At 38.7% G+C, this 18108-nt stretch overlaps 1 protein-coding gene across 1 annotated transcript in view; it reads right to left on the bottom strand.

The window, feature by feature from the left end:
• Window positions 1-771: 771 nt before the first annotated feature.
• The window catches only part of ARMC3 (armadillo repeat containing 3), a 63753-nt gene continuing 46416 nt past the window's right edge, over window positions 772-18108 (bottom strand). The window contains exons 14-19 of the mRNA XM_066190388.1: window positions 15476-15644; window positions 14505-14605; window positions 10610-10678; window positions 5202-5399; window positions 2606-2768; window positions 772-1126 (exon numbers count right to left, since the gene is read on the bottom strand). Coding sequence (XP_066046485.1) covers window positions 926-1126; window positions 2606-2768; window positions 5202-5399; window positions 10610-10678; window positions 14505-14605; window positions 15476-15644 — 901 coding nt within the window. The 3' untranslated portion in view covers window positions 772-925. The remainder of the gene's footprint in view (window positions 1127-2605; window positions 2769-5201; window positions 5400-10609; window positions 10679-14504; window positions 14606-15475; window positions 15645-18108) is intronic.

The raw sequence follows: 18108 nt of genomic DNA, 5'->3' as shown, positions 1-18108 counted from the left end.
GTACAACGTTGCCTGCACTGGCCTAACTGCTGTACAGTACATTCTCACAGTTTTCCACAGTAAACTCAGTTGATAGTGGTGCTCTCTGAAATACTCCAGTACATTCCTGACAGTTTCACCAGGAAGTGTTTACCAGAGTGTTCTAGCCAGTGTTTTACCTCTCGTAAAAGCACCGCCACTCTTCAGCAACACCACGTTACCCAAGGCTGCAAGAAATACAAACTCCCTGTCTAAAACCACTGCCTTCTCAGAGTCCATTTTATCTTCAAGTCAAAAATAAAGAACTTAAACAGATCACAAGCATTAACTTATCAATCATCTGTCTTTCCTGTGCCAGGACAAACAGCATTTGCTTTCATCCAGAGTATTCTATTATCTGTAAATACTAACTCTGCCAAGTTCTAAGAAATATAAATGGGATTATTTTCTACAGAGACTGCAAGTATACTGTTATTGTGGTTCTAGTTCTCAGTTCTTGGGTTATTTCACACAATTATTTAGTTGTTTTTAGGTGTCTTGTTATTTCAGCAGATGTCACATTTTCTTGCTTTATGGACATGAAATTCCTATAAATGTGCATGGGATTTGAAGGAAAAATAGGGGGAAAAAAACGAATATGCTGTATTGGAATTTAAGTTATTTAATAAGTATTTTAATGTATTTTAATTAGCACACACCAAATATTATTGTTTACCAAATTTTAATCTGTAGTTTTGCAATTTAGTCTTAAAATAGTACAAAAAAATTAACAAATTTTTTAAGCACTGAAGCTAGATACAAAATCACATCTAATTAAACCTTTAAGACAACATACCAGATATGCTTCCTTTTGATAGTAGGATATGAACCCCCTTATTTATGTTTCATAAATACAGCACTGCAAACAAATTTAAAATACTTATTTTGGTGAAATTCATCAAGATGATTAAATGCATTTGTATTGATCAGCCTTTGCAGTTCCTTGTTTTAGCAAACAGCCTGGTTCAAACATTAGCTCTACAACATACTCTTGAGGAGGAAGCAGAAGCCCTTTGGGAGAGTATTCAACCAATTTAACTTCATTCCAAGCTCTGTTATACTTGCCACGAACTAAAGTACAGCCAATGCCAATTCTGTCTGCTAGCACCTAAAAAAGAAAGAAAAAGTAGTTAATTGCAGTTCATTCATGTAGCTTATGTGACATACAGCGAGGACTCGTGATGCTTAAAAACAAAACAAACAACTGAAAGGCCTAGAGCTTTCTTAAAACAGACTTTATAAATTTCTCAAGTGTTCCAAACTTCAAACCTTTTTTGTTGGTTTTGTGTAGGAAGTGTAGGCTTTTAAACATTATTTCTCACATATCTTATGCACAACATGAAAAACATTAATTTTAACTCTTTTCAAACACTGATACATTTGTTTATCAGCCAGTCCTTCAGATCTCAAATGAAGAGCAACACCCACAGTACCCAGCAATGCTTTTTTTCGGCTTGGAAGACTAACTTCTGAGTAACATTTTGAAGTCTATTCAAGCAATGAGGTGTAGGCACACTGCACACATACAGCTGGTATGAAATATTAAATGTAAAAAATGCAACATTTTTATCAGTCTAAGTTTAGGACTGTTGCTTCACTCTGAAGCACACTCCTTGCTTTTCAGCCCTGGAAACGTGGGAAGCAATGAAATGTGAGACAAGTGTCTGCTAGATGAAACACCTGCCTTTCCTCTGGGCTGCACTACCACAGACAGACCTATAATGGGTTCCAGCTTCCAAACTGCTTTTCTAACACACATCTGCTGTGAAGGAATGAAATCTTGTAAGATTTTTAACTTGTTACAAATGGACACAGATATCTATTGCTTAGAGTGCTGTGGCTTTAAGAGACACAACCTGTCCCTACAAAAGTTCCTTAGGACAGTCGAACATAATTAAGTCATGCCCTCACAATGTCATAAAATAAGTTGGAAACTTTATTTCCCTATGGATCCTATAAATTTAGGGTCGTACTCCTTCTCCCGTGTACTCTTCCCTAGGTCCTTTGTGCTTAATGTGCTAGACCCTTGTTTCTCTGTTTCTTTCCATTCAAGAAAGGGTCAAATCCAGCCAAGGAAAAAGGATGGGACAGAGAACCAGGCTCCACCAGTACATCTTCATATGAAGAAAGAAGAAATACAACTTCGCAGTTTCTTCTAAGAAACTGGAACACAGAAGCTGTTACATGCTATCACAGAATACTGGATAGATACCAAATAAAAATTGTCCCAACAAGTTTACATTTGCAGCATGGAAAAAGAAGGAAGCTGCATAATTCAATATTTTGCAGTTTACAGAAAATGTAAAATGTTTTGACTCCAAATCAAATGCTTTGGCTTTTTGCCATTTATCAAGTATTCTGCTGATATCAGTTAAGGCAATTTAATGACAACAAAAATGTTTACAGAAAGAAGTGATGCTGGCTTTCATTCACTGGGAAATCAACTTTGCTGCTGAAAAATTATGAAACTGTATACAAAAGATTTTACAGGGATATAAATACTGTATTATACTGATGCAAATATACTTTAGTTTAGACTATCCATTTAACAACAATATGCTGTGTTGCAAAATAAATGATAATGTACCTTGAAAAGTAAAGCTCTGTGATAGAACGTCCCTCTTTTGATTTTCCCGATAGGCACAATGTTGCTTTTCAGTTCAAATTCTATTGCACTCATGTCAAGTTCCCAGCAGAAGTTATGTAGTTGCTCTCTTTCAACAGTGCCACCCATCTTGTCTGCAACAAACCTGTTCCAAATGCACACCAGGATCAATTATATCTATAACTCCTCTTGTATTTATGGCAAAAATGTAGCACAATGAAATGTATACAAGCAAGAAGTGAATGATCTTTAAGACTGTCATACTTTTTCTATGTTTGCTAATTAAATTTGTAAATTCAGTAATTCGTATTTTAAATATGCTTACTGACAAATACAGATAACCATAACTCAGGTCATTCGTATTTGTCACAGACCTAAACCAAGGTGCAAAAGCAGAGATTCTGGAGAGGTGTAGTACAGGCACAAAGTCCCCCGAAAAAGTCATCAATAACAGTGTAATCACTGAGGAAGTAATTACCAAAGCTGATGTTCATGTTTACAAGTAACAGATTAGGTGAGTTACATATTACAGTCCCCAGACCTATCATTTGTTTGAAATAGTAATAAAGGCATGAGGATATGTATGACAAAAATAAAGCCATAGGTAATGATCCCAACAATGTATTCATTGAAGGTACTTACCTTCTACATGTGCTTTCTTATACTGAAGCCAGTATTTTGGGGGTGAGCAGTATTTATCCATTAAAACAAATGGTTCAGAAACAGAAACAGATCAGAACTCACCATCAGTGCAAGCTCTGCCAAGAGCATTTTTTTGGGGAGACTGCACACATAGGATCAAGCCCTGGTTTGTAAGTCTGCCCATATACACATCTGCCCATCTCTCCTATGCAGGGCTGCTTTATGTAAAGACTTTTGTTCCCCTCAGTGTCTCACCCACGGGCACAAGGGTAATTGAGGTCTCTCACTTTGGACATGTTGCAGAGCTGACATGAAAATCACAAGGCATTGCTTCAGACAGGGAACTGAAATCTGCATCCCCTCCTCTGCAGAAGCAGTGAGTGTGTTCCTCTGCCCAGCACAAGCAAGGCAACCTCCGAGGCCGACTTTTCAAAGTTTAGAGTTGAGGAAGCCATGGTTGCAATAGCAGGAAGCCTTGGTTGCAATAGCATGGGCACAGGGAGCTATCATCAAGCATGTCAGATAGGGTATCCTGAAGCTGGGAATTACTGAGTGAAGCTGAGAAAGTGTGGGGCTCAAGGCAAGTCCTTTGTGCTGTGTGTGCCCATGGCCAGCCCTCATTAAAAAGAGCAAGGCTGCCCCAGACAACGTGCTCACCACCACACAAAGGAGTGCTGTGCTTGTTCCAAAGGAGACATCCATGATGTCCCCTCCTCTAGCCTGACCCCCACCCCATTGAGCACAAGAGGAACTCTAGCCAGGGTGCCAGGCTGCTGAGGGACGCTGCAGCTGCCTTCTCCCCCACTCCCTATTCAACACATGCTATTCAGGCAGCTGCCTGAAATGGAACACAGACAAATCCCCATAGAAAACATTCTACCTAAATTTCCCATGATTGTTTCACTGGGTTGTGTGTCTGCAAGTATTTCACTGGTGTGTTAGAAGAGCAGATTTAAAAGAGAATTTTATGGATTCCACCTTGAGGAAGGCAGCATGATTTATACACAGCTGGATAGTTAAGGATGAATATCTGTCCTGTCAAATTCTGCAATCAATGAAAAATTCATTCCTCATATCACATTAGAAGACTTCATTAAAAATAAGAGTTAGTAAAAGTAACAAATTTTGTGAGAGTAAGTGGGATCTGACGCTAAACTCTCCAGATTCAGGAGGCAGCCTGGAAACTGCTAAGATATAAAGGTTTAACTTTGGAGAAGATTAAAACAGGCACGCTGCTTGGAGGTGACAGTGATTGGTGCTCAGGCTGAGTAGTCAGTGTAACTAATGAATCACACACTGATACCAAGAGTCTGTACTTGCACTATTGCAATATTATGGCACTATTAAATCATCAGGATATTAATTACAAGAGCACTTAAAAGCTATGTTAGAAAACTTGTCTTATGCTTTTGGCTCTATAGAAAACAAAATAAAATAGACTTGCTGTCCCAAGGGGTTCCAAAACCAAGTAGGCAGGAAAGATGGTACAAGAAACAACAGACATGATACATGTAACTTGCAAACATCTTGACTATTAGATTTCTGTTCTAATGATCCTTTTAGGCTTTGCAAAACCTGGGTCTCTGGGGCTCCTTGATTATGTTTAATGCTATATGCAGCTGATGTGGTCACTGGAAAGAATCAGTACAGATGTATAAATATGAAAAAGAACCTGAAATTGTCTATAAGAATAATTTTTAAATGAGAAATTGACACTCGTTTGTTGCAAGTGATACTTTATTTTAAAAAATATTAAATTAATTGCAACAAAGTTAGAAACAAGAAACTCAAAATCTAAATATGTCAGCATTCTGGGTCAAAGCTGATTTCAATTCCACTTAAGCATGGGAAAATAACTATTTTGAAAAAATTGACCTTGGATAAGAAAACAGTAATTTTACCAATTCAGCTTATGGAAATACGATTTGGTACTCACTGTGCAAGAGCCACAACCTGTTCCCGGCTAGTAGTTAGTGGTAGAATTGTTTTGGAAACATCATTAATGTAATCCATTAAAATGAAGTCAGGTGGTGGTACCCAATGGGAATTTTCTAGATTTATTTCTTCCTGGATTGTAGGTATAACTTGAATAACTTCTTTTGGCTTTTCCTCCTCTTTTTTCCCCTTCCCTTTTCTTACATAGAAAAAAAATATACACTTATATAGAATACTGTAATTTCTAAAGTTCAAAGTCAAATACATTAGTTCTCCAACAAGACATTTAGACAAATTGACTAGGTGGAAGGTAGGAGATTTCTTTTGTCTTGAAAAAAATATCCAAAATCTACAAAGCTGTAGAGAACACTTGTGGAACATGCCCCCAGGAGGTGGTTAGGAACAAATGCCACTAGGTCCATGTTAATATTGCTGTCAATTCTCATTTTTTTTTAGTTAATGGCTCTGATATGCCTTCCCTAAGTATGGATTATATACCGAAGGAGACACTTACGTACTATATACCTGTAGGGCACATTTTTAGTTATGGTTTAGTTCTGTGTGGATATGAACTAAAAATCATGAACTCTACTGAGTTTTTACTTGATAAAAATCTGGTAAATCCTTCAAGTAAAGGAAAAGAAAGGTATCAAAAGCACAGCTGAAACCTTGACAGGACATTCCAGAAGACAGCCTCTGTACTTGCAAGTTCAGGTACTACAGCATGGCTTGTCAGAGAAAGATTTCACAGCAAGTCTGTGTTTTTGCTGACTCTTTTTCATTGCACATGCTTCATATTTTACTAATGCTTAGGATCTGAAAAATGACTATGATCCTAAACAGGCATCCTAAAGACCCAGCAGAAGTTTAAATGGAATGACTATTCTGCTTAAATTAAATACAGTGCATTTCACAAGTTACGCAGCAACTATAACATTAGTATCTTACCAGAGGTATTATTAAAGTCTATACAATCAGACAGTTTAGGATCTTTCATTTGTGGGAACACATGAAACTAGTGCTTTGTAAGCATTATGTCTTTTTTCAGCATAAATCCTGAAATTTTTTACTGTGAAATACAATAAAACCTCTTTCCCTTGTTTAACACTTCTGGCTTATTTTTTAAAATCTATAATACTTCTGGTGATCTTGGAAGGAAAAAGAAAAAAAGAAATAAAGGATCCCTAGAGTACATGGGTCCAGGACACACTATCATTATTGCATGCTCTTCAAATTATTCTTAAAATTTATACTATGAAAGCACTCTTAAGATGGAAGGCATTGAACAAAGCAAAAGGGCATACACCATTATCAGTAGTTGAATTCAAGCAATTTGTCTTCAGAATACTTTGCAAACTTTTCTTTAGCCTATTGAGATTTACCATATTCACAAAAAGCCCTTTTCATAGGTGTCACAAAGCACATTATTTTAGAAGGATAACCAATTAAGATTTAATCTTAAAATAATAGAAAATTCACCACCCTCTTAAATAAACTCTTCTGGTTATTAATTATACTTACACCTGGAAAAAAGCAGACAAACAGTTTCCTTTATCTAATTTGACTCTATCTAACTATAGCCAGAGAACCATATAATGCTAGATTAAATAGCTATCTAGTTATCCATTTATCCATTATGGTTAAAAATACCGTGTTTAAAAATTCCTGAATTATTCCCATTATCTCTTTGGTGTACAGTTTAGGTGGTTTTCAAAAGAAAAACATTTACAAGTGCTATATTTCTTATTTCTTCACCATTTGCCTGTTTCCCCCTTCTTCCCTTCTATCCCCCCAGTACTTTTTTTTCTCTATGAGAAGTGCACCATTAAATTACAGTGCTATAGGAGATTTTGTTTCTAATTCCTATTTATTCAAATGACTCTGCAATCACATCTATTCCCCTCCTTTCAGGAACCCCTCCTCCTCCATTTTCAGGAACAAAACACCTCAGAGAAATGGGTTTGAACAGTGGTTTGTTTGGGTTTTTTGCTGCTGCTTATTTCTCTCAGGTAACACTGTGTTCTGTTCCTTGGTGGAATAGCTGATTTAAGGTTGTCTTACACATTTGTCTCTACCCTACTCCTCAACTCTTCAGTTCATTATATCTGTCTAATCCTTATCTCATAAGGAACTGTGGAGCTGCTGTCTTACAGTGCAGTGCTAGAAAATATCTGGTAACCACTACAGGAGACTTCTGCCTTTTTTCCTGCCCTCTTTTTTTTAATCCCCATTTTCTTGCCAGTGGGAATTGTGACATCAGAAAAAAAATCACTCTCATTTCTCAGAGCTGTCTTCCTAGTCATGAGACTACTTGCTGTGAAAGCAGAGGAATATTGCAAAGGAGAGCTCAAGGCACTTTGATAGTCCCCAAGCTGTTTCCGATTCTTTGCAACTTTAATACTAGAGTCCAACAGGTCACCAGAGCATCAGCCAGAGGAAGAAGGCAGCCAATACAATATTATACCATCAAAAAGCAGTCATGACACCTATTTTCTTTCCCATTTTGCATAGCTTAAATGCCCTCGGTCTCTTTTGGAAAAGAACAAATGAACATTAGGAAGTATTTCCTTAAATGCAGTGCTGAAAGATAGGGTGGAATAAATACACATTTGTTAGTCTACATTAAATACAATCTTTTAGCCTGGTCAGTGTGTATATCATATATGAAACTGCCTGATTAAAAAATGTTGCTGTCAATGAAAATATATGTCAAACGATCAACTAGGCACTTCCTCACATCTAATTCAAACATTTCCAGCAGACAATTACAACTGCCCTTCCTCTTGGCTTTCAACTATGGTTTATATAAGTAGTATCACTTTTTCAAAACAATGGCTTTAAACAGTGTTCAGTAGTACTTTGCAAAATAATGATGAACAGAAACATATGATCAAAGGAAAAAATATGTAGGAAAAAGTCTAAGCATGTTTGAGACTTGGAGTCAGCTACTGACCTTCAAGTAACTCCCATATATCTCACAAATTAATAATAATAATGATGTATGAATTATGGATTCAAAATGAATGACAATGGGGTTATAAATCATACAACTTGATCATGACATTCAAAAGCAATTATTTCATACTTGAAGAAAGGAGTCCTTGTACCCCTGCAAGGTTTACTATGCGAAATTGAGGCAGGTATTTGTTTTTTCCTAAAGAAAATTTTTTGCTTTTCAAAAGAGTTATGGTTGCAAACAGAGCAGTCATTTACACTGTTGTGATTGATGTAAATTACATTAAAAAGCAACTATCCAAGTATATCCTCATCATAGACTGTAATAAACAAATATATTATCTTGTCAGAACAGGTCTCCCAGCTCTTGAGTCTATACAAAATGGCCTGTGACTCCGGAGCATCTTCCAAGGTGAAGGAACTCCCCACTGGAGCAGAGAAAACATGACTGGGGCTCAGTACCTCCCCTTGCCTCTGCTGTCTTTGACTAAACTGGATAGGCACAGTGAGTCATGAGCAGGGCACATGTGGCACCAGGAGGACCTGCAAGGGAGCAGAGGCTGGGACAGGCCTCCTAAGGCACTCAAGCTGCTGTATCTACTCTGGTGCATCCTGAAATGAGAACCTTGCACAATGCAATTCATACAACCCATTTCAGGTATCTACTATAAAATGATTTAAACTGAATTTCAGAAGTGCTTGCAGTCCAAATAACTAGTCAAATGGGAATGTCTTGTAAGTCATTAAATTTTGGATAGACTAGTCTGACAATTTGGGTCCTGATTTAAGTCAAAACCTCAAACATTCATAGTCAGTAGCTATTATCTGTCAATAATTTGCACGTCTGTTCTAAACAAGTTGATATAATTCAAACATATTCAAATATAACTCAAAGTATAATACTTTAAGTCTTTCTCTCGTGCTGCTTTTGCTGAGTGAACACCATTGTCCAGGTAACTTCTGTTTTTCCTCTATTGGAGATACCCCTGAACCATTGAGATCAAAAGCATGTTTCAGTTTTGTCTTGATTTTCTTATTGCACATTTCATTTCTCAAGTGCAGATACAAACATACACAGAAATATACAAGCAGTGTCAGAAAACAGCCATTCTCTCTCTCAGTAAAACACCTGTACAGACAGTAGGGTATCACAGTTCATGAATGAGCTCCAAAATAAAAATTGGAAACACAGTACATCAGCTCCTACAACAGACACATCATTCCTCCTTTTTTTCCAATCCTGCAGCACTGAGCATTTCGTAATGTCTATAACTGACCAGAACTCACAGCCCTTAGCCATTGTCAAGGTTCCCTTTACCATAAAGAAAGGAAAATTAGGAAGTCAGGACTGGGACCCACAGAAACCAGCATGATAAATGGTCAGCTCACTAAGTTACCTAACAGAAAAGCCAAGGACAGTTGTAGGTTGTATCACACTCCTGTCAAGGACTAGAGATCATTCCATTGATGGCAAGGAGGCTCTATCTGGACTGCTTTTGGATTCCCCTGGAATCACGCATGTACACCTGCCTTCTCCAAAATGCACCACTGTGGTCATGATCGTGCTGCTGTTTTACAGGAAGGACAGTTGAGAGGCCATGGTTCAGTTTCCTTCCACAGGAACAAGCTACAGGTTAAGTATTTTATGTTAGACAAGGAGCAGAAGCCTGGTCTTGGTGAGAGTAAGCAGAGTTAAATACCTGAACAGCTCAAGTAAAAAGCCCTGTACATTACACCTCATTGATAGTGATCAGCTACAGTAAACCACAGAGACTGCTAACCCCATATATCTTGTGGTCAGCTATCTGCAGGTGTGAGGGACAGACTCAAATCCTCTTTTTGTGAAAGAAGGAAATTAATTTTCCACTACAAGAGTAGAGGTTCTGATCTACTTGGTATGAAGAGAGACTGCAGCACTATACCCAGTATATCATCTGGATCAGGACAAGTGCTGCAAGAGTGAAACATTTTTGGGCTAGTTGACTAAAAATAAGGACAGCTCTGTGCACACCTTTCTCAGCTTTTCGTATCTGTCAACTGCATGGAAGAGATTTAATCTAGAAATAAGGAGGCATGTAGGCAGTGTAGGAACATTTTATGGGTTTAGATTCTAAACTGAGAAAGAATTTCTACTGTAATTTCCCTGTGTCTTGGTTGTCAAGTTGTAAAATAACAGTATTTCACTGCTTCCAAGGGATAATGAAGGAAAAAAAGAGCAAATAAGTGTGAGCTGTTCAAATACAGCATGGGAAGAGAGGACAAATATTCACTAAGATAGACAAAGCAATATTACTGCAAATAGGAGGTGAAAGAAAGACTCCAAAAATATATTTAATGTTGTGTTTGGATATCTGTACTCCATTCAGAAACCGTCTGTCACTATTTTCAGTCAGATTTCTATTTCTAGTGTTAGAGCAATAACAGAACATTGACTAGTCAATCTGAGAACCATACCTTGCTTTTTCTCTGCTGCCTTTTCTTGAAACAGGTGGTGATACATCTTGTACCTTCTCTACTACAACACTGAAATAGAATAAGATATTTTTGTATGTTATTTGCAGAGTAAAAATTTGCATTTGAAGCTATGAAAATGGAGTTTGGATTTTAAAGGACAATAAATATATTCATAAGTGGTATATAAGTGAAAGAAATAATGTAACTACTAATATACCAGACACTAATTCAGTGATTGAAAATAAAGTATGGAATCATAGAATGACAGAATATGCTGAGTTGGAAGGGACTCATCAAGATCATCATATCCAGTTTCTGGCTCTGCACAGAACTATCCCCAAGAGTCATATCTCTGTTCACCAGAGAGAAGAGATCAGTGCCTGACCCTCTTATTCCCCTCATGAGGAAGCTGTAGATTGCCTTGAGGTTTCCTCTCAGTCTCCTCTCCTCCAGGCTGAACAGACCAAGTGACCTCAGTCACTCCTCACACAGATTCCCCTCAAGGCCCTTCCCCATCCTCATGACCCTCCTTTGGACACTCTCTAATAGTTTAATATTTTTCTTACATTATGGCACCCAGAACTGCCCCCAGCACTCGAGCTGAGGCTGCCCCAGTGCAGAGCAGAGCAGGACAATCCCCTTCCTTGCCCAGCTGGCCATGCTGTGCCTGATGCCCCCCAGGACAGGGTTGGCCCTCCTGGCTGCCAGGGCACTGCTGGCTCATGTTCAACCTGCCTTGGACCAGGATCCCCAAGTCCCTTTCAATGGCACTGCTTTCCAGCATCTCATTCCCCAGCCTGTCTGTACATCCAGGTCTGGCCCATCCCAGGTGCAGAATCCAGCACTTCCCCTTGTTGAACTTCACGTGCTTGGTGATTGCCCAGCCCTCTGACTTGTTGAGGTGTCTCTGCAGGGCCTTTCTGCCTTCGAGAGAGTGAACACCTCCTGCCAGTTTTTATCATCTGTGAACTTGCTTAGTGTCCCTTCCAGTCCTGGGTCCAAGCCATTTATGAAGATGTTGAAGAGCACAGGGTTAAGGATGGAGCCCTGTTGAACCCCACAGGTGACAAGTCACCAGTCTGAGGTCACCCCAGTCACTGTAACCCTTTGTGCCCAACCCGTGAGCCAGTTGCTCACCCATCACATGATGTGTTTATCCAGCTGTGAGCTGGACATCTTGTGCAGAAGGACACTGTGAGAGACAGCATTGAAAGCTTTACTGAAATCCAAAAATCTCATTACATCAACTGGGTCCCCTTGATCAACCCCATGGGTTACTTTGTTACAAAAGGAAATCAGGTTTGATAAGCAGGACTTTCCTGTCACTAGGCCATGCTGGCTGTGACCAGTGACTGCATTGTCTTCAGATGTTTTTCAATACTTCCCAGAACAATCTTCTCCGTAACTTTACCAGGCACTGGTGAAATGAAATTAACAGGCCTGTAGTTTCTGGGATCCTTCTTCACACACTGCTTGAAAATCAGGACATTCACCAGCTTCCAGTCAGCTGGGACTTCTCCATATTCCCAAGATTGCTCAAAAATCATCGAGAGAGGTTGTGCAATAACATCATCCAGCTCTTTGAGGATTCCTGAATTAATCCCACCAGGCCCCATAGATTTGTAGGGATCCAACTGGAGCAGCAGATTTGGCACAATTTCAGGGTTGTCTGGGACCTGATCATTCCTACAGTCATGGTCCTCCAGCTCAGGGCACCCTTGGTCCATCATCCATGTTGAAGACAGAGGCAAAGCATGTGTTACACACCTCTGCCTTGTCTCTGTCCCTGTGAGGAGATCGTCTTCAGCCTGTAATGGGACAACGCTGTTTTTACACTGCCTGTTGCCACTAATATATTTGAAAAAACTCTTTATTGTCCCTCACAGTTCTGGCTGGCTTCAACTCCAGCTGAACTTTGGCCACACAGATTTTCTCCCTACAGTGGCCAACAGCAGCTCTGTGTTTTTCCTATGTCACCTGACCTTGCTTCCACTGGGCACACACCTTCCTTTTTTGCCTTATTTCCAAGAGAAGATTCCTGTTCTGCCAAGATGGCCTTCTGCCTCACCTGCTTGACTTCTGACATTTGGGAATTGCCTGCTCTTGTGCCCTCAGGAGGTGATGTTTAAAAAGTGACCAGCACTGATGGACCACAGCACCTGCAAAAACGTTTTCTATGGGGACCTTACTCACTAATTCCCTGAGCAGTCTGACGTCTGCTCTCCTCAGGTCCAGAGCTGAGGTTTTTGCACTCCTCCTTCTGTTACCAGAGATTTTAAACTTGATTGCTTTGTGGTCACTGTGGCTAAGACAGCTTCCACTCTCCATTTGCTCACAAGACCCACCCTGTTGACAAGGACTAGATCAAGGAGGGCATCTTTCCAAGCATGCTCCATAAAGCATTCATCATTGTCCTGGCCAGGAGGTCTATAGTGGACTCCCATGATGGCATCTGCATTATTTGTTTGTCCCTTGATTCTCATCCAGAGGCTCTCAACTGTGCCATTGCCAGCTGTGAGCTCCATGCATTCTACCCCTTCTATTCCATACAGTGCCACCCCTCCACCTCTCCTGCCCTGCCTGTCCCTCCGGAAGAGCCTGTACCCATCCAACAGGGCACTCCTGGCACAGGATCCATCCCACCAGTTTTCACTTATGCCAGCGATGTCAAATCTCTGGGACTGGGCCAAAGCCTGGATTCCCCTTGTTTGTCCCTCATGCTTAATGGTGCATTAATGTAGAGACATTTCAGGTGTGGTACATTGTAGCCAACACCTCCTGAGGCAGATTGAGGGATGATCCCATTAGTGCTCCTTTCCTCAAGTTTTGACACACCATCCCATCACTCATCACTGGCCAGCCTGACTTTGTCCCTTTCCCTGTTCCAGGCTGGTTTAAAGCACTGCCAATGAGCCCCACCAGCTCCTGTGCTGGAGCTCTTTTTTCCTTCTGAGACTGGTGAATGACCAATGATGCACAAAAGTAACTGGGGAGTAAGGCTGCTGCCAACGTGCAAAAGTAAGAACCTGTATCAAAGTCAAAGAATGAAGACCTGAGAGTTAAAGACAGCTCTAGGGAACAACAAAGAGCATGGAAGTCTAATTTATCACAGATATTCCCAGACATCTTTATGGTGTCATATACAAGCTTAAAAGGGAAGATAATGATTCTGTAACCCAAATATGTGATGTGTTGACAGAGAAGAAATTTTTGGACTTGCAAAATATTGGTAGAGCGATCTTTGATCTGTGAGACTGTTTACAGGAAATGGTTCCCAGTTAAACAAGCCCAATACCAACTTCCTGCATTCAATCTAAGAAGATTTGTTAGGCTGGCTTCAAGTTAAACAGAGAAGAAATGGACACAGGTTCTTTATCAAGCCTGAGAGCTTAATGCTTGGCTTTGTCCCACCCCTTGGAAGGATGTGCTTAAAATTCCATGCATTTGTCTGTACAAGAGGACCATCAAAATCATAGGTTCCATTGTCAAATGTTGACATTCAGCTCAGATGACATAATTATTACAGCAGATGACAAGCTTTGTTATAACTAATAAAACACTGAGTGTCCCATCATCAGGAATCAAAGAGTGTTAAATGAATGAGTCTTCAAAGCTAAGATAAATAAAGCAACTCAATTGAATAAGCTATGTTCCAAATTCTTATTTTATAAAATACAAATGTTTTGCCTCCTAGGACATAAAAGCACTGTGCTGGGAATAAAATATATGTCTCTATTGATAGGGGGGTGTGTGTGTAGAGGTAGATAGATAGATAGATAGATAGATAGATAGATAGATAGATAGATAGATAGAATGAAGTTTGTACTGGAAACAGTGAAAAACATTAAAAAGATGAGCTATAACAAAAAATGCTAGTAGAGCTAACATGACTCACTTTTCTTGGGGTTTCGCATTAATGAAGATTATTGCCCGACGGTCAGTAAGCTCTTGCTTGCTTAGTTCTTCCAAAGACAAAAATTTCCCTCCATGTTTTATCTACAAGAAAATTAGCATAAAATATAAGGTGTTCTGTTCAGCTAAAGATACAGAGAAAAAAAATTGAAAAGATACCTAAAAAGTAATTTCAAATTCCTAATCTTAAACAAAAGACTGTGTAAGAACCCATAAAGCCATTCAAAATATCTGAAATTATTTTCTTCCTAGTTTGCATTTTCTTCATAAATTTTTCTTAGAAAAGATTGTTTATAAATATTTTAGCTTGTAGTTATTGGTTTGAAGCATTCCAGACAGTTCCAGAATAAGGAAATGTTCCTTCCTCTGAAAGCTTTACAACACAGGATAGAATTTTCAAAAGCAATTAGGTGTTTTAGGAGCAGGTATTTCACCAATTGTCAATAAGATTGGTATTTCTAATTCTTCTGAGTATTTTGAAAAGTCCTAGTCTGTTTTAAATTGAGCACAGCACTAATAAGTGATGCTGGAGTCAGTCTTTATATACAAACACTTCTTTTGTGAGAGAAAGGGTCATGACCGAGGTGAAAATAGTAACTCTTTGCTTCCTTATGTAAAAAACAAACAAACAAAACGTCCATAGGTCATACAATGTCAAGTTAGCATTAAGTATAGTGCAGGGAAAGAGACCAGAAGAACTAAGGTTTGAGAAAGGATCTGGAAAGGTCTGAACAGCTCAGATAGGATAGGGAAGATCACAACTAGAGAGTAACATGAAGATGATTTCACCATTAAGATAATCAAAAGATATCTGTATAACAGCTGTGAAATTTCAGGACAAGAAAACAAAGTATTTTCTATAGCTGGATTTTGGCTGTTGCTACAGTACTTTTTCTAAATTAAGGGGAAAATTTTACTCTTTCTAAATAGAGGAATTTGTTTAGAATAGCTTACCTGACCACAATCATAGAATCCATTGGTAATGATATTACTTGATGATAAATATCCCATCCGGCTGTACTTTTGGGGAAGATTGTTATCAAGTAGCTTTTCCAGAGCAACTTCACTAAACTTATTTTTCCGCTTTCTTGACAGATTAATTTCTTCTAGGATATCTAAAGCACTGATAAATAAAATACAAAGGCTAATTCATCATTAAATACTAATTAAATGTCATTATACAGCTCAGAGTTAGTTTTCAGCATTATCGAGGCCAAGATAGATTCACTTCCAAGTGCTGTTCCTGTGCCCTCTGGGCCAGCAAGGAGTGGCTGTGCTGCACAGAATTCCTTCTCTAGGGAAGGAAAACACCGTGCAGTGCTCAAAAGCAAAACAATTCCTTTAGGTAGTTAAATGCTACCTACAGAAATGCCACTTTTATCTAGAAGGATGTTATGCACCATAGAGAACCTGGGAGAAAAAAAGATGTAAAAGGAATAATGATCAGAGCTGACCATATCATACAGTCTAGTCAGCCTCTTTCCCTCCCTCTCTCTCTCTCTTTTCATCTGTGAGGCAATTTGCAGATCCAGTTACGCAATGTGTGAATCCTTCTGGTCTAGGACTGTTACTGTGTTTGGGGGAGCACAGCTGGCAGACACTTGCTAAACATGAACAAGCATGGAAACACAAGGAGTTGTATCAGAATGGTAGGATTTTTGCACCATGGAGATAGAAACAAATAGTAAAGTGGGGACATGGGAGGATAGGAATTAATTTCCTAAGCTTCTTCCTTTGCTGAAACACACAAACTGACAACTTTTGACCTGAAAGACTTAGGAAAACTAAGAAAATAAAAAAACCCTGAATCAGGAGAACATTGCATACTGCAGTTCTAAGACTGTTCAGGAATGAAAAAAAAAACAACCCAGGAAAAAAGGATGATATCTTCATATGTGTGTGTAAGAGTACATATTCAAATTTCTATCCATGTGTGTGATTATGCACATGTACAGATATTCTTCACGTCCCAAGGAATCAATTTTATATATACACTATATATATCTATATCTATATATCTATATCTATATATCTATATCTATATCTATATCTTTCTGTCAACTACACAGGCAGCCTGAGCTGTGGACATCTATAATGTAGACTTCTGAAGGGATGAATTCAGATGAATTCCAGAGAACAAGTTTTTCAGGCAAGGCAAATGACATCCTTTTCTTACAGAAGAGAGCAGTGGGAGAAGATAGTGGAAGAGCAGTTCGGGCTGTATGTCTACAGCATATTGCAGATAATCAGCAAGTAACAAAGGGAACAATTTTAAAGGCAAAAATGAATAAAGAAAAGCTAATGTGTACAGCAGGGTCTAAATCAAATGACATTACAGGCACAATGGCACATTGCCCTCATATGGAAGAAAGATAAGCCAAAACCAGACAAATAAAACAGACACACCAAAAATTCCACGAAGAGATGAAAAAAAACAAACAAACAAAAAAACCCCAAACAAAACAAAAAAACCCAAAAAAACAAAAACCCAAAACCAAAAACAAAAAATCAAACAAACAAACAAACAAACAAACAAAAGCCAGGAATCAAACAGAAATGGAAACACTGATACTTCCAACCAAATAGAAAAAGTAAGGGACAAACCTGAAAGATGCACAAGCAAAGTGAGTCACAACTATTCAGGGACTGAAACAAAAAGAAATGTTTCATATGCTACAAGTCAGAGAGGAAAATGTAGGTCTCTTACTCAATGTGGGAAGAAAACTCATAACAGATGGCACAGAAAAGACTGAACTGTCTGATGCCTTTTTTGCTTCAGTTTTTATAGAAAGGTTTCAAGCAGATGCCTGGCAGTAATATTAACAAGGAGGTAGAAACAGTAGTCTTAAAATGTCTAGGATAAGTTTGAGGAGACAAGGTTAGCAGTCCCTGAGGACACTTACCTCATACACTCTATGAATTTGCAAAAGCAACATGGGAATATTTATAATTGTACTGGAAAATTCTAGGCTAGATGGCTGGAGAGTGGTGAAGGGTAAAGATACTATCTAGTTTTGAAAAAAACTATGAACAAGGAAATTATAATAGAGATCATTCAGCCAAATTTCAGTGTCCAAAAGAACACTATATCAAATTATTAAACCATCAGTTGGCAAGCAACAAGAGACGAGAAAAAGACATTATGTATTTGTCAAGAATCAATCAGGAAAAGACAATCTAATCCTTGCTGCAATAGGGTAATTGACTTAACATAGAGGCAGAAGAAGAAGATGTGAGATATGAGCTGAATTTGAGATACATTTTGACTTTTATAAGCCTTTTCACTTATTCCTACTTGGATACTCATGAGCAAGTCAGGGAAATATGATCTACATGAAAATAACATGAAGTAGTGCCTGACTAGTTGAAAAACTATGCTTAATGAATTATTATCAATAATATGCTGTCAAACTCAAAGGACACATGACTTAGAGTCCTGCTTTGGTACTGTCACAAAAAGGGATTAAATAAGAACAGTGCCATATGCAAGATGGAGAAAATAATTACTGAGGTTTTTTTGATGGTGATATGACCTCACCTGAAGTACCTCATCCAGGCTGGGAGATGGTACTTCAAAATGGCATAAC

Source organism: Chamaea fasciata, unplaced genomic scaffold (genome assembly GCF_029207755.1).
Source record: "Chamaea fasciata isolate MVZ Bird 193981 ecotype frontalis unplaced genomic scaffold, bChaFas1.0.hap1 SCAF_1, whole genome shotgun sequence".
NCBI classification, from domain to species: domain Eukaryota; kingdom Metazoa; phylum Chordata; class Aves; order Passeriformes; family Sylviidae; genus Chamaea; species Chamaea fasciata.
Note: the sequence above shows the minus strand (reverse complement) of the source record. Positions and strands in the feature narration are given on the sequence as shown.